Raw genomic sequence first — 16232 nt, 5'->3', positions numbered from 1 at the left:
GCCTTATTAAAAACCTAAATATACATACAACTATCAAATCCCCCACCAGAGTCACCAAATCGTCAAGCAGTGCCATAGATCAGATACTAATAAATACAGATAAATATTTATACAAATCTGGAAATATGAATACAGGTTTCAGTGATAATTATGCACAGTTTATTGAATTCCCAGTAGAGACTGCATGAAATACTGAACAACAAATTACAAGAAAAGGTAGAAATTTTACCAAGCACAACCTAGAACACTTCAGGCACTTACTAAAAAAAGAAACATGGAATGATATAGACAACTATGATGACACATGTAAAAAGTTTGACATGTTCATGGAAATATTCTCCCATTATTTCAATATTTCTTTTCCAGTTAAAAACCAAACATTAAAAACTAGAAAAAGAAATGTTACATGGCTGACGAAAGGCATTAAAATATCATGGGCTGAAAAGAGGAGACTATATGAAATTTCAAAACCACAAAATGTTACAGAAGAATTTCTGGTGTATTTCAAGAATTATAAGAGAGTGCTTCACAAAGTCATAAAAGAAGCTAAAAAAACAACAAATGATCACCATATAAAAATGGCCAGGAACAAAATGAAAGCCATGTGGAAGATAGTCAGAGAACAAGTAAGAAATGAGACCTCCCAAAATGTAAATTTCCAGGTAATCCAAGATGGCAAAAAAATTACAAATCCAGAAGAAGTAACCAATGCTTGTAATACATACTTTGCAAATATTAGTGAAAAATTACTCTCTGACATAAAATCTTCAAATAAAAATCCTGCTACAACACCATCAAATCAAAATAGAAACTGCAACTCCCTATTTCTTACTCCAACCAACCGTAAGGAAATTATACTATCAATTAGAGAGTTAAAAACAAAATTTTCAACAGGTGTGGATGAGATTCCAGATTATGTCATTAAAAATGTGGGTGACCTCATTGCAATACCATTAGCCCACATTTTCAACAGTTCATTAGCAAATGGAGTCTTTCCTTCCTGCTTAAAGACAGTGAAACTGAAACCACTGTTTAAAAAGGGTAAGAAAGAAGACATAGCCAGTTATAGACCTATTTCCTTGCTATCTACATTTTCGAAAATACTAGAAAATTTTTTTCATAAGAGGTTGCTAGATTTTCTAGGAAAGTGCAAAATATTATCCACAACCCAACGTGGCTTCCGGAAAGCCTCAACAGAAACAGCAATATATGAATTTCTGGGTGAAGTACTCGAAAAAATTGATAGTGGACAAAAACTAACTAGCATATGCCTTGATCTGTCTAAGGCTTTCGACATCATAGACCACACCCTATTGCTGCAGAAGCTTCAAAGGATTGGTATCAGAGGTATGCCTAACAACTGGCTTAGATCATATCTTACTGACCGCAAGCAAGTAGTAGAAATACATTTTCACAAAGAAAATAAATCAACAAGACACTATTCTGATTATAAAGCAGTAAAAATATGGAGTACCGCTGGGCTCGGTACTGGGCCCCATCCTATTTTTTATATATACAAATGACCTAACATCAACCAACCAGTACCATAGCACTATCCAGTTTGCAGATGACACAAGCATATTAGTCAGTGGGAAGACTGCAGAGATACTACAGACAAGACTGTCTGAGGTGTTAACAAATGTTGTAAACTGGTTCAACCAAAACAAACTAATAATAAATAAAAGTAAAACAGCAGCATTAAATTTTCATATGTCAAGAGAAACACTGAAGAGGATATAAGAATTCAGATGTCAGACACAGATATTGCAGGTGTGCCTAATACAAAATTTCTGGGGGTCTGGCTACAGAATAATCTTAGATGGGAAACTCACATTGACAACATATTAAAGAAGCTAAGTACCATGTGTTATTTAATGAGAGTGCTAGAAAACTGCTGTCATAAGGACTGTCTAATGACAGTTTACTATTCTAATATACATTCTGTCCTAAAATATGGGATCACTTTCTGGGGTAACTCGCCATCCTGCCTAAAACTCTTCAGGATGCAAAAAAGAATAGTGAGAATCGTGGCTGGAATAAAAAGGAACAAACCATGTAGACCATTATTTAAAAGGATGGGGATTCTTCCCCTTCCATGTATTTTCCTATTTGAAAGTGCAATGTTTATAAAGAAATCTACAATAACAAATCCTAGTATCCTCCCCAAAAATGAAAATGTTCATCATCATAATACAAGACAGAAAACTGACTTTCATGTACTCCATACAAAAACCAGTTTGTGCCAAAAAGGAACATTACACCATGGAAAAATTATCTACAATAAATTGCCAAGAGAAATTAAAGTAAAGACAGATGTAAAAAATTTTAAAGCAGCATTAAAAGAATATCTGTTGACACATTGCTCTTATAGCGTGGAAGAGTTCCTCCAAAATCCTCGAGAGTCTAAGTGATGATTATGAAAATACTGTAACCATTAATACTGGTCTATAAATACATTCAGGTGTAATTCTCAAGTTTCTAATGGGGTTCATGTATAAGTTGTATACCGACTTGCCTAATTTTTGAAGTAAAATTCTGTGAATGTAATTCTCTAGTGTACATGTCAGTTCATAGTGTAGAAGAGTTCCTCAGAAATCCTTAGAGCTTAAGTGAGGATCATGCAAATACTGTAATAGTTAATGTTGGCTTATACATGTATTCAGTTGTAATCTTCAAGTTTCTAATGTGGTGTAATTATAACTTACACATTGACTTGCTCAGTATATGAAGTGCTGTAAAATTTTGTGGACATAATTTTCTAGATTCTGACGTGTTTTAATTGTAAGATATACTTTGACCTGTCCAATATCTGATGTGCTGTACTGTACATGTAAGATTTACTGGACCAATAAATACAATACATGCACAGTACTTATTGTGGCACAATACAAATTCCCCCAGCATGCAGTGACCTCTCTATTAAGGCTTAGGACCATGCGTTGTCGGGAAGAAGTGACTAGTTGTGGCTGGTGAAAACAACCACCTAGCCTGGTGCAGCTCCTTCCAGTTACTAAGGTGGAATGTTTTAGTGTGTGTTTAACACATTCATAGTAAAGCTTTTATTTGTTTTAAATATCTCTCAGCCAAGAAAAATTTTTGCAGGTGCAAGTAAGAACCCAAACAAAAACAAATTGTGCTACATTACTGTGCATTATGCATTTTTTCCATTTGTGTTGTGGAAAATTTGTGGAACTAAAATATTTAGACATTCTTTGATTATTGCCATTTTGTTGAAAACTGATATTTTGTACTTTGATTGTGTGTACAAAATACAAGTTGATTCTTGCACAGGAGACATCGGTAACAAGCCCCTGTTAATAATGCTGTTTATTTGGACAAATAGTATTGTTACCAATTTTGAACTGATAAGTTCAAAGGGAGCAGCTGACAACAAATGAAAGCCACAAGAAATGTTATCTAAGTGTGAGCAGCCAACTGAAGACGGACCTGCCAGTTCAAAACCAGTAAAGGTGTTATTTGTGTAAACGGATAGCATTAGTAACAGTCACTGGTTACTGTTTTCTCCTTTGCATGAATCAGCTTATTCTTGATTACATTCATAGCGATATATATTATGAACATTACTTTACAGCGTGCCTCTGAAATTATTGATACAGTATTACCAAAACTGAAAAATCATCGAATTACTTTCCTGACTGGTGATGCTGGACCTCTGGCTCTTGGAGCTGTTGTATATCATAAGCAAGGGTTGACGGATAATTCTAATGAACTGATAAAAAGGTACAAATTATAAATACTATGTTGAAAATGTTCTTTTATAGCAAAGTAGTTGCTTTAATTGTGGCCCATTAATCCTAATTGTATTTACTGTATGTGTTGACTGCTAGTATTTTGTGTTTTCCTAGGCTTAAATCTTACATGCCCCAAATAATGAGTTTAAAATCAGACCTACCAGATGAAATTTTATATGGAAGGGCAGGCTACCTTTCTGCATTGTTGTTTGTGAACAAACACATCGCACCAGACACTATTGATGGTGAAACAGTGAGAAAGGTAAGTTGGCAAGGACACTTCCTCATATCTTAGTAATGATAAGATGATAAGATTTAAAGCCTCTTTTCTTCTGGAGAAAGAGTTAGCAAACACTTTCTGTCTGTAATAGTTAACAACAAGATAGTGTGTGTTCCAACTCATCCAGTCCTGAGTGATACTTCCCTACAAAAAAAAAAAAATAAATAAAAATAAAAAATAAAAATTAAAAATTTAAAAAAAATAAATAAATAAAAATCACCTTTCCTTCTCAGTCTTCTCTTTCTTCTTCTTCTTCTTCTTCTTCTTCTTCTTCTTCTTTGAACTCATTAATCTTTTCATTGATCAAATGCAGCCATCTATTTCTTTCATTGTGTCTGTCTTGCATAGCCACTCAAACTAACATTTCTCCTGAACTTGAAGCTACAGTCAAACAAAGATAGAAGCTTCTACTTACTAGGCATCATCAGCATAGACAAGAGGGTTCTCCAAGAGAAAATGGAAGAAACTGAATGGGAAAAAGAAAGGCCAAAGAATGTTCGCTGAAGGAAAGGAAAAGACATTCCAGTCCCTGCATCAGGAGAAGCACAAGGTCTAGGATATAAGTGTGCAGTAATGATGGGCACAAATTCAAACTAACAATTATTTCTTGGTAATTAAAATGTCAAGAGATTACAGCTAAACATGAAAGAATAATAGGGTGTAAATTGAAGCCAAGGTCAGGACAGAAGTTGAGAGAAAAAGGGGGGGGGGGTTCATAATCAGTGGTAAGAAAGTAAAAAAATGTTTAATTTTAAACAGTAAAGACAAGACAAATTGTGAAGACTGATGAAGAAAAGTGATAAACTATGAGGGAAAGGATACATTACAGGTGACTGATGATGAATTTTGCACCATTACAGGTTATTCATACCATGGTAACATGTTTAAACTCATCCCAGCAGCCAATAGATTTCTACCTATCTTAACTAGCTACAAAAACTATTGATCTATCTGAAAACCATCAAAAAGGCATATATCGTATTACACAGTACTGCCTTGGCATGGAATGCATAGACCGGGCCTATGATTTTTTGAAATCTCCAGGATTGGGTCACTACTTATAATTCCAAAGTAACTTTCTGTTACCCTCGACTTTCTTCCCATGATATCTCCTCTGAACTCTTCTTTTTCTCAAATTATTTCCTTTCTGTATGGTTAATTCATCTGCCAACTCCTCAACCCCTGCTCCTCCCCATGCCCAATGCAAAATTTGTCGCATGCTTCCTTCTGTGAATAACTACTCCTGTCTCTTCACTCTTAAGGTGTGCTTCGTTAGAGGGAAAGACTCTGGGGAAACAAGTGGCATAACACATGTTATTGTGAGGTTTTGTGTGCACCCCACCATAACATCCACCATGACCAAGTTCAGTACATTAGTTGGAGCTGAGCTACAGGCACTTAAAAATGGCTGCCATCATTGATTCTCCCACTGAGTGCGAGTTGTGAAGCATCATTCGTTTTCTGCAGCAGGAAGGGAATAGCACAGTAGGAATTCATTTCAGAATGAGCCATGTTTAGGGTGCAAAATGTATGAGTGAAGGTGTTGCATGAGTGGTGTAGGAAATTTAAAGAAGGCTAAACAGATGTCCAGGATGAAGGTTGACAAGGACACAAGTCTGTCGGTAGTGAGGACCTCGTAAACTAAGTCGATCCAGCAGTTCAAGAGAGACAAAGGTTGTCTATGGATTTTCTGGATGTTTCAGGGTCAGTTCTGTTCAGTATTGTTACAGAATGCCTATGCTATCAAAATCTTTGTGCACTCTGGTTGGTTCCCAAAAAATTGTCCCAGGACCATGAATCGTGGCATGTGGCATTAGCCTTACCCTTTTTCACATGTTATGCTGATGATGGGGAAGAGTTTTTGAGCTCTATTGTGACTGGGGATGAAATGTGGATTCTTTATAACAATCCAGAATCAAAGGAACTTTCCAAACAGTGGATGCAAATTCACTCCCCAAAAATACCCAAAAAGTGCAAACAAACTTACAACTACATGAAGGCCATGACTACTGTTTTCTGGTATGAGAAAGGTGTGTTGCTTTGGAGTTTATGGAGTCAGAGACAACAATCGCTGCAGATGCATACTGCCAGATATTACATCACCTGTGAAGAACCATTCATAACAAAAGCATAGGAGGAATGCAGTCATCTGGAATTGTTTTGATTCGTGACAATGTGAAACCGCATACTGCTACAGTAGCACAACAGCTGCTTATGCAGTTTCACTGGGAAGTGTCCAGTCACCAGGCATGCAGCTCAGGTCTAGTACCTAGGACTTTCTTCCTTTTTAGCAGCTGAAGAGAGGTTTGGGAGGACAGTGCTTCAGCACCAACAGGGTACTACAAGACAGCATGAAAACCTGTGTCCATAGGCTGACAGCAACCTTTTATGAATACGGTATTGAAAAGCTTGTCTGTTTATAGGACAAATATTTTAATCTTCACAGTGACTATGTGGAGAAGTAACTGTAACTGTGCTTGACTCCTGGTGATAAAAACTTTTTGTGATTCACATTTGTCTTTCTGTTATGCCCCATAGGAGGTTGAAAAAAAATAACTCTCATAAAAAAATTAATTTGAACTTTAAGTAAGCTCGTCAACTAATTTATACTCTCACAGCGTTCGTTCATCTTAGTAGATACTTTTTAAACATAAGTCTAAAAATTGACATTACTTTCCTTGGATTTCTTTTTTAGCTGTTTTAGATCTTTTTTCAGATCCTCATTACTCCACCTGTAAAATCTTAAATGTTGCCATACTTTCATTTCCTTTTATAATTTAGACCTTTGTCCATATTGTTTAAATGTTAATTCATATTTTCATTCTTTACTCAGGTTACTTGGGAAGCACATAATGTTTCTGATGATACCATTTATATTGTGATCATCCATAACTCTTACAGCTATCAGTGAAAATTCCAGGATGGGATAACAACACTATGGAAATCGTAAATTGCTACTTGTCATACAGAGGAGGCACTGAGTCACAGAGAGGCACAGTGGAAAAGACTACTAAAATATTAAAGCTTTAAGTCAAAGTACTTCTTCTGCAGTAGAAAATGCACACATTCACACAAGCTCGATTGTCAGGGCACTAGGGCCTGACTCCCCCACTCGGATCTAATGCCCTTAGGCAGTGGTCATGTTTATGTGAGTTGGCTTGTATGAATTTGTGTCTGTATTCTACTGCCTCCTCCATATGGTGAGTAGCAATGTAAGAGTTATGGAGCCACAGAAATATATCCGTTCCACATTGTAGTTACTCTTGTATCTAATATATGGACACCTGCTGCTTTCATCTGTCCTGTAAAGACAGTGGTAAAAATCGTGTTCCTGGTTAGCTTTTGAATTCTTCAAGATCTGCCTACAAATTGTGCTGCATCCAGTATGTAATAAGTAAAATTATCTTTTCTTCATATTGTATTGTGGAATTTTCATTCCTTAAAATCAGGGGTCATGACTCATATGTACTTACTCATATTAAAGGTTGCTAAATGGTGAGTAAATGGAGCTCAGTTGTATGTACACACCAAGTTTTAAGAGCTAGAACATCATTAATATTATGAGGTATTTAAAACCATAATTTTTGTGCGTGCCATATTAACTGCCTCGTACAATGACTCTGGGGCATTGTGTGTTACAGTGCAGTTCTCTGCATCCTGGAGAAGATGTAAATCTCAACCTGCAGGTGTATTGATGCAAGGCACTCACTACCTGGCAATATTTTTTTTTAATTTTTTTTTGCTTGTTTGTGTATTGATTGCTCAAGCTCCATGGGACCATTTGAGCCAAAGTTACATGTGGAATTAGTCATTATGTATCTCTTGCAGAATAAAAGCAGCATTAGTATATGAGGTAGACCAGTTGCACATGTAGCTTATAATAAGTATTCGGAGGATTATAGCTCAGAATATAAAACTGATACAATAACAGTTTTATTTAACATTCTGAAGTAGGAGACTTTTGTTTGTAGTTCGCAATCCCAGGCTGTTTCATAAAATTGTTGCTGATATGTAGTGGTCACACTTCTACATTGGCAAACAATACTGTCTGGAAGAAAAAGAAAGAAAAAGTTGCTGCAATCCATATCTGATTTAGAATAGCACATGAGAAATAAGATTTTTGTAGTATACAAATGTCAGTACTGAGTTCTAACAGCAACTTCGGAAAAAAAATTAAATGCCTCAAGAAATATTTGTAATTAATGTGAGTTTTAGCATTTAATAGTTTCTTTTCTTAACCTTCCTGTAGATCAAATATGTGTGTTGGATTGATTCTTAAATCTGGACCCTTGCTTATGATGGGAAAAACACTTATTGAACTACCCAAGCATGAAACATGAACTGCACTCAGAGGTTTGACTCTGTTTTTATCTGTCTCCTATAAACTGTACAGTTTAGAAAAAAATTAGTCAGCACTGAAATCAGGACATATATTTCACAGCTGAGGAACAGACCAGGGAAAACAAGACCTGTTTTAAAAATCAAGCAAGGTTATTCCATGGAAATTATTCAAGTTGATGTGCCAATGTACTCACAATCTGATGAGTGTCCAGAAGACCTATATAAATAATTAAAGAAAATTATAAATGACAGCACATACCACTACAAAATGGTAATGGGGGATTTTAATGCAAACATGGGACAGAAACTGTTCTATTGGTAGTTGAGGTGGGCAAAAAATACAATCAGACACCTACAAAAAGGTAATACATTAATAAGTTTACCCTAACTGTATTTAATAAATCAGTTATACATAACTTTGAATGCTGTAGGTTCTTCTGTGGTGCTGAGTTGTATACAACCGATAGTAAAGTTTTTGATAAGACCAAATAGTCTAGAATGGTTACACACTTACAGAAGTCTTTAAATATTAGTCATGTCTAGTAGGGCCATGTTGCATTGATGTATTGTCCATACTACAGTTATCCATATTAATCTTTATAAGTCCGTAGATGCACTCAATCTGTGGGTGAGCTCTGAATTGTGGCTGCTTAAAAAGGCATGCCAGCCAGTTAGAATCATGTGCAGTGAGGTAATGTGATTTTAGTGCCTTCTGCTGGCATATATGTGTGGTACCAGCTGCTTGAGAATGGTAAACAAAGGAAAAAATTCTCACCCCACAGCATGCTGGAGGGCATGATGACCATATAAGAGTTCTACTGGCAATGCTTCATGAGTAGGCACAGTGCGATAGGTGCTTGGACACAACAACAAAGCATTTCCCTTCAAGTGCAAAGCACAGAGTTTGAACATCTGAGCCTTGATAGTGCAGACAAAATGTTCAGCTTCACCTTCTGATTGAGGAGAGAACAGTGAGATTTGAGTATGTGGAATTCCATTTTATTGGCAAAATTGTTTAAATTCCAGCTAAGAAATTGTTTGCAGCAAAACTTTTAAGCAAAAGACAGAAGCAAGTGCTTTGATGGTGCTAGTGTTAATAGTCAAATGCACTGGAATGACAAAAGGATATTTGCTGTAGGCATCATTGCCAGAAGGGATCAGCAAAATTGATGTGGATACTTTCCCAAGGACCATACGTTTGAAGCCAATTGAAAAATTCATGACGTAATGTTGCCTGGTTATCAGCGCATGTACGGCATAGCAGGTCATATCTTCTATTTATTTATCCAGCTGGGATCCACACACAATGCTGATGCACTAGCCGCTTTGTTAAAATGATTCCCCCATATTCTCTATGTAATAGTTTCAACACATATTGTTGCAAAGATGTAGGAATTAGGACATGCATTTGTTCATTAAGAGAATGCTATAAAATTACCCCATTTTAAAGAGAAAGACTATTGCGTTATGCATGGCATTTGCAAACTACTGCATTTGAGATTGATTTTGGACTGTGGGGCCAGCACAACCAAACGTAGTACTGGATCAATCACAATTGTTGATCTTGTTCAGTAGCCTGTGCGACTTGCTGAGAATCAATTGGAAAAGGTTGCAGTGCTTGCACATCATAGTCATCAATTTGAAGACTAGAAACATCTGATGCATCAGAATATGTATTATTTCCTACAGATAACCGAAATCATGTGTTTGTGTTGACACACTGTGCAGTATTGCGATAAAGAATTTCATATTGATAACTGGAAAGAAGTAGCAACCAACACTGCAGCTTCCGTGCTGTGCCATCTGGTACATCTTTTTCCAGGTGATAAACAGCAGTCAGCAGCTTATGATGAGTCAGAAGAAAAAATCTTCTACCATACAGAGATTGACAGAAATTTGTTGCACCATAAATTATGACTAAAGCTTCCTTTTCCAGCTGACTGTAGTTGACTTGGGCCTTGTTCAAAGCCTTACAGTGCTGTGGGGCATTCAGTGTGCCTAACCTTGTGAGATAAATCTGCCCTTATTAAAGTGTCAGCTGCAAGTACTTCTAGTTTTTGCGGATCAGAGTGCCTGAGATATGGGGCAACTAAGCAGTGTATGTTGTGTTTTGGAATGATTTGATGTAGATGTTAGTTTGTCAAGAATAGCTTGGAGTTCTCATACATCTGTAGGAGAAGCAATCACCATACAGTCTTAAATGCATAGTCAAAGAACAAGCACCATGGGCTCAATAACATGTCTCAAATATTCAAGGTTCTTATTGAAAAATGAACATTTCTTTAAATTACACTTAAGTCCAGCATCAGTTAAAACTTGAAAACGAGCTTCCAAATGTTTGAGATGCTGTTCTGGTGTTTGACTGGATACAGTGATCTGATCTCATCATCTTCTCAGCCTTTTCCCACGTCATGTGGGGTCGGCGTTGCTTTGCTGGATCCTTCTCTTCCATAAATGCCTATCCAGTGCTTCTTCTCTGAGCCATCCTTTCTCCCGTAGGTCCCCTGCTACCTTGTCTTTCCATCTCAGTTTTGGTCTTCCTCTTCTCCTTGGTGCTCCAATTGCTAGGTCTTCGACTCTTCTCCCCACGTAGTACTCCCCTCTTCTCTGCACATGTCCATACCACCATAGCCTACTTTCTTGGGTCTTCTTTCCTGTGGGCCCCACTTTCACTGTTCCCCTGACGTACTTATTCTTTAGTCTATTCTTCCACGTCACCTCACTCATCCACCTTAACATTCTCATTTCTGCCACTTCCATCTTTTTCTGTTGGGCTTTTGTAATTGGCCAAGTTTCTGCACTATACAGCATCGCAGGCATTGCCACAGACCTGTAAAGCTTTCCTTTTATTCTGCAGCTAACCCTCTTATCACACAGTACTCCACTCAGTTTCCTCCAGTTCATCCGTACACTATTTATCCTGTGCTGTATTTCGGCCTCCAGTCCTCCATCACTTTGCATGTAAGAGCCTAGGTATTGAAATTTCTTGACCAGTGTCAGATGTTCTCCTTTCAGGTTAATGTACAGATCATTGGCATCCTTTGTACACACTAACTCTGTATTCACCCTGCTAATTCTCATTCCCCTTTTCTCTAGAGCTTTTCTCCGCTGTTCAAGCTTGTCTTGAAGTTCCTCCTGGGTGGGTTCACAGATTGCAACATCATCGGAAAACATTGTGCTTCAAGGTGCCTCTTTTTTCATATCTTTGACTAGTACATCCATGACAAGGTCAAATAGATATGGGCTGAGAGCAGATCCCTGATGTAGTCGTACTCTCACTGGAAATGCCTTTGTTGCACCTGCACTGCTCCTGACTTGTGTCATTGCACTTTCGTGCATGTCTTCTACCACCCTGACATATTTTTCTGGCAGGAGTTTACTTCTCAGACATTTCCATATCTCTTGCCTCAGCACTCTGTCAAATGCCTTCTCAAGATCGATAAAGGACATATGCATTTCGGCTTGTACTTCTCTGTGCCTCTCCATCAGTTGCCTTAGTGCAAATATTGCATTGGTTGTTCCTCTTCCTGGCATAAATCCAAACTGTTCTTCACACACTTCAGTTTCTAGACACAACCACTTCTCAGTTATCCTTTCCCAGATCTTCATTGTGTGGGACATTAGTTTTATCCCCTATAATTGCCACAGTTTTGGATGTCTCCTTTCCCCTTATATATGGGAACCAGTATACTGCTTCTCCACAAATGTGGCATTCTTTCTCCTTTCCAGATCTTCTGCATTAGATCCCAGAATATATCAGTTCCCTGTTCTCCCAGACTTTTCCCCTTCCTATTTTTCATTTTCTTCCTCAGATGTTCGACTTCATTTATATCACCATCCTCATACTTCCTTGCTGAAATGTCCTCAGAAACATCAGTACTATCTTCACAATTGCAGTACCTACATTTCACAGTACTCTTCAAAAGTCTTGACAGCATACTTAGGTTCACAATAACGTTTCCATTGTTATTGCTGTCCACAATACTACTAGACTTGTTCTTATTACATTCAGAAAGCAAAAGTTTATGTCTAGAATCACTGCCTGTAGACACAGTTAGAGACATTGTTTCTGGACCTTAAGTTGTTACTGGTAGGAAACAGATATGGTAAACCTTGGTTTTCAGTGAACTGTCATATTCATCTATCTTTTCTCTTCTCTTGTTATGTGAGAAAACTGTTGCCATTTAAACCTATAATTCTCTTAAGGATGTCTGTTACGTGTGTTCTTCTAATTCTTCTTAAGACTTCATTTCCAATCTTTTTGCTGGGACTGCTGACCAGCCCCCCCCCCCCTCTCTCTCCATCCCTCTCTCTCTCTCTCCCTCCCTCCCTCCCCCCTCCTCCCCCCTCCACTGTACTTTGTGCCCACTGTAATTTACCATCTCTTGCCATTGATAGAGCCAAAGTTTCTGGATACTCACCTACTTAAACGAATGCACTAGTCACTTCCAAGTGCTGAGTGGTGTAGATCTAGTACCAGGCTGTCATATGACCTGTCACCACTGACAGAAGTCATGACAGTGAACTAGATTTAGGTGCCAAATGGTTGTATGGAATCGACACAGGAAGATGGGTCAGCATCGAGATGTGAAAAAGTGGCAGAAAGGAGCTGTAGTGTTTGGAGTTGCTTTGGGACAGACGAATCAGAAAAACAGATGATTAATACTATAAATGATGACCTTTTGAAAGTAATTCCAGATGAGGTATATGATCCCATTCAGTTTATCCAGGAAAGTTACAGGGAGACTGTGGTGCTCCAGAAGAACTTGTTGAAGTTGTAGGAAAATTAATGCAAAATAACTTTCAAAATACATACAGAATGTTGCAGAAGATGACAGCCATGCCTTACTGAAACTTGTTAGCTGCTTCTTTGTGATTTAAGAAATATTCATTACAATATTAACAACCACATAAATGGTTAATATGCTGTTTGCTGTTCTTCATAAGAGTACTTGATATTTTATCATATAAATGTGAGTTTTTATGCTTCATTGGTTTAATAATAGTTATTCAGGTAGTTTCCTCTGCCTAAACGTGAAGTAAAGGTCTTTGAAAATCAATTTATGATAGTTTTTCATGTTTTGTTGGATCAGTGAAATATTGATTTTGTTTGCTTACTATTATTCCATAATTTTTTGGGCATGCATCTCAGATATAAACACTTCCTGTTTCAGTACCTCAGCTGTGAACCTTAAAGCTGTATTCAAGTATTGTTATACTAAGGAAATTACTTTGTTTACTGTTTGTTTTTGTAGTAGTAGTAGTAGTAGTAGTAGTAGTAGTAGTAGCAGCAGCAGCAGCAGCAGCAGCAGCAGCAGTTGTTGTTGTTATTTTCAGTCCAGAGACTGCTGTGATGCAGCTCTCCGTGCTACTCCATCCTGTGCAAGCTTCTTCATCTCCAAGTAACTACTGCAACCTACATCCTTCTGAATCTGCTTACTATAGTCATCCCTTGGTCTCCCTCTATGATTTTTACCCTCAGCACTGCCCTCCAATACTAAATTGGTGATCCCTTGATGCCTCAGAACATGTCCTACCAACAGATCCCTTCTTATGGTCAAATTGTGCCACAAATTCCTATTGTCCCCAATTCGATTCAGTACCTCCTCATTAGTTATGTGATCTACCCACCTAATCTTCAGCATTCTTCTGTAGCACCACATTTTAAAGGCTTCTATTCTCCTCTTGTCAAAACTGCTTATTGTCCATGTTTCACTTCTATACATGGCTACACTCCATACAAATACTTCGAGAAAATACTTCCTGACACTTAAATCTACACTTGATGTCAACGAATTCCTCTTCTTCAGAAATGCTTTCTCTACCATTGCCAGTCTACATTTTATATCCTCTCTACTTTGACCATCATCAGTTATTTTGCTCCTCAAATTGCCATTTACTACTTTAAGTGTCTGATATCCTAATCTAATTCCCTCGGTGTCACCTGATTTAATTCGACTACATTCCATTATCCTCATTTTGCATTTGTTGATGTTGATCTTATATTCCCCTTTCAAGATACTGTCCATTCCATTCAAATGCTCTTCCAGGTCTTTTTCCATCTCTGACAGAATTACAGTGTCATCAGCAAACCTCAATGTTTTTATTTCTTCTCCATGGGTTTTAATTCCTACTCCAAATTTTTCTTTTGTTTCCTTTACTGCTTGCTCAGTATACAGATTGACTAACATCGGGGATAGGCTAAAACCCTGTCTCTCTCCCTTCCCAACCACTGCTTCCCTTTCATGCCCCTCGACTCTTGTAACTGCCATCTGGTTTCTTTACAAATTGTAAATAGCCTTTCATTCAATGTATTTGACTCCTGTCACCTTCAGAATTTGGAAGAGAGTATTCCAGTCAGCATTGTTGAAAGCTTTCTCTAAGTATACAAATGCTAGAAATGTAGATTTGCCTTTCCTTAAAGTATCTTCTAAGATAAGTCGTAGGGTCAGTATTGCCTCATTTGTTCCAACATTTCTACAGAATCCAAAGTGATCTTCCCCGAGGTTAGCTTCTACCAGTTTTTCCATTTGTCTGTATAGAATTTATATTAGCATTTTACAGCCTTGACTTATTAAACCAATAGTATGGTAATTTTCACACTTCTCAACACCTACTTTCTTTGGGATTGGAATTATTATATTCTTCTTGTAGTCTGAGAGTATTTCGCCTGTCTCTTGCTCAGCAGAGATTTGTCAGGGCTGGCTCTCCCAAGGCCATCAGTAGTTCAAATGAAATATTGTCTACTCACGGGGCCATGTTTCGACTTAGGTCTTTCAGTGCTTCGTCAAATTCTTCACTCAGTATTGTATCTCCCATTTCATCTTCATCTGTGTCCTCTTCTATTTCCATAATATTGCCCTCAAGTACATCACCCTTGAACAGACCTTCTATATACTCCTTCCATCTTTCGTCTACATCTACAGCACACTCCGCAAGCCACCTGATGGTTTGTGGTGCTTTCCCTTCTTTGCTTAGAACTTGGTTTCCAGCTGAGCTCTTAATATTCATACAAGTGGTTGTCTTTTCTCCAAAGGTCTCTTTAATTTTCCTGTAAACAATATCTATCTTACCCCTAGTGATATATGCCTCTAAATCCTTACATTTGTCCTTTAGCCATCCCTGCTTAGTGATTTTGCTCTTCCTGTCGACCTCATTTTTGAAAAGTTTGTTTTCCTTTTTGCCTGCTTCATTTACTGCATTTTTGTATTGTCTCCTTTCATAAGTTAAATTCAATCTCTCTTCTGTTATCCGAGGATTTCTACGAGCCCTTGTCTTTATACCTACTTGCTCTTCTGCTGCCTTCACTACTTCATCTCTCAAAGCTACCCATTCTTCTACTGTATTTCTTTCCCCTGTTCTTGTTGGTCATTCCCTAATGCTATCTCTGAAACTCTGAGTCTTTTAGTTTATCCAGGTTCCATCTCCTTAAATTTCCACCATTTTGCAGTTACTTCAGTTTTAATCTACAGGTCATAACCAATAAATAGATTGTGGTCAGAGTCCACATCTGCCCCTGTAAATGTCTTACAATTAAAACTTGGTTCCTAAATCTCTATCTTACCATTATATAATCTATCTGAAACTTTCCAGTACCTCCAGGCCTCTTCCTCATGTACAACCTTCTTTCATGATTCTTAAACCAAGTGTTAGCTATGATTAAGTTATGCTCTTTGCAAAATTCTACCAGGCAGCTTCCTCTTTCATTCCTTCCCCCCACTCCATATTCACTTACTACTTTTCCTTCTTTTCCTTTTCCTACTATTGAATACCAGTCCCCTACGACTATTAAGTTTTCGCATCCCTTCACTATCTGAATAATTTCTTTTATCTCATCATACATTTCTTCAATCTCTTTG

The 16232-nt window shown here is 37.6% G+C and overlaps 1 protein-coding gene across 1 annotated transcript in view; it reads left to right on the top strand.

The window, feature by feature from the left end:
• Positions 1–16232, top strand: part of LOC126176934 (lanC-like protein 2) — a 119870-nt gene that overhangs the window by 43890 nt on the left and 59748 nt on the right. Inside the window, exons 3-4 of the mRNA XM_049924127.1 lie at positions 3593–3741; positions 3867–4014. Of these exons, the coding sequence (XP_049780084.1) occupies positions 3593–3741; positions 3867–4014 (297 nt within the window). The remainder of the gene's footprint in view (positions 1–3592; positions 3742–3866; positions 4015–16232) is intronic.

This window comes from Schistocerca cancellata, chromosome 3 (genome assembly GCF_023864275.1).
Source record: "Schistocerca cancellata isolate TAMUIC-IGC-003103 chromosome 3, iqSchCanc2.1, whole genome shotgun sequence".
In the NCBI taxonomy this organism is placed as follows: Eukaryota; Metazoa; Arthropoda; class Insecta; order Orthoptera; family Acrididae; genus Schistocerca; species Schistocerca cancellata.
This window is presented reverse-complemented; position numbering and strand designations above follow the sequence as displayed.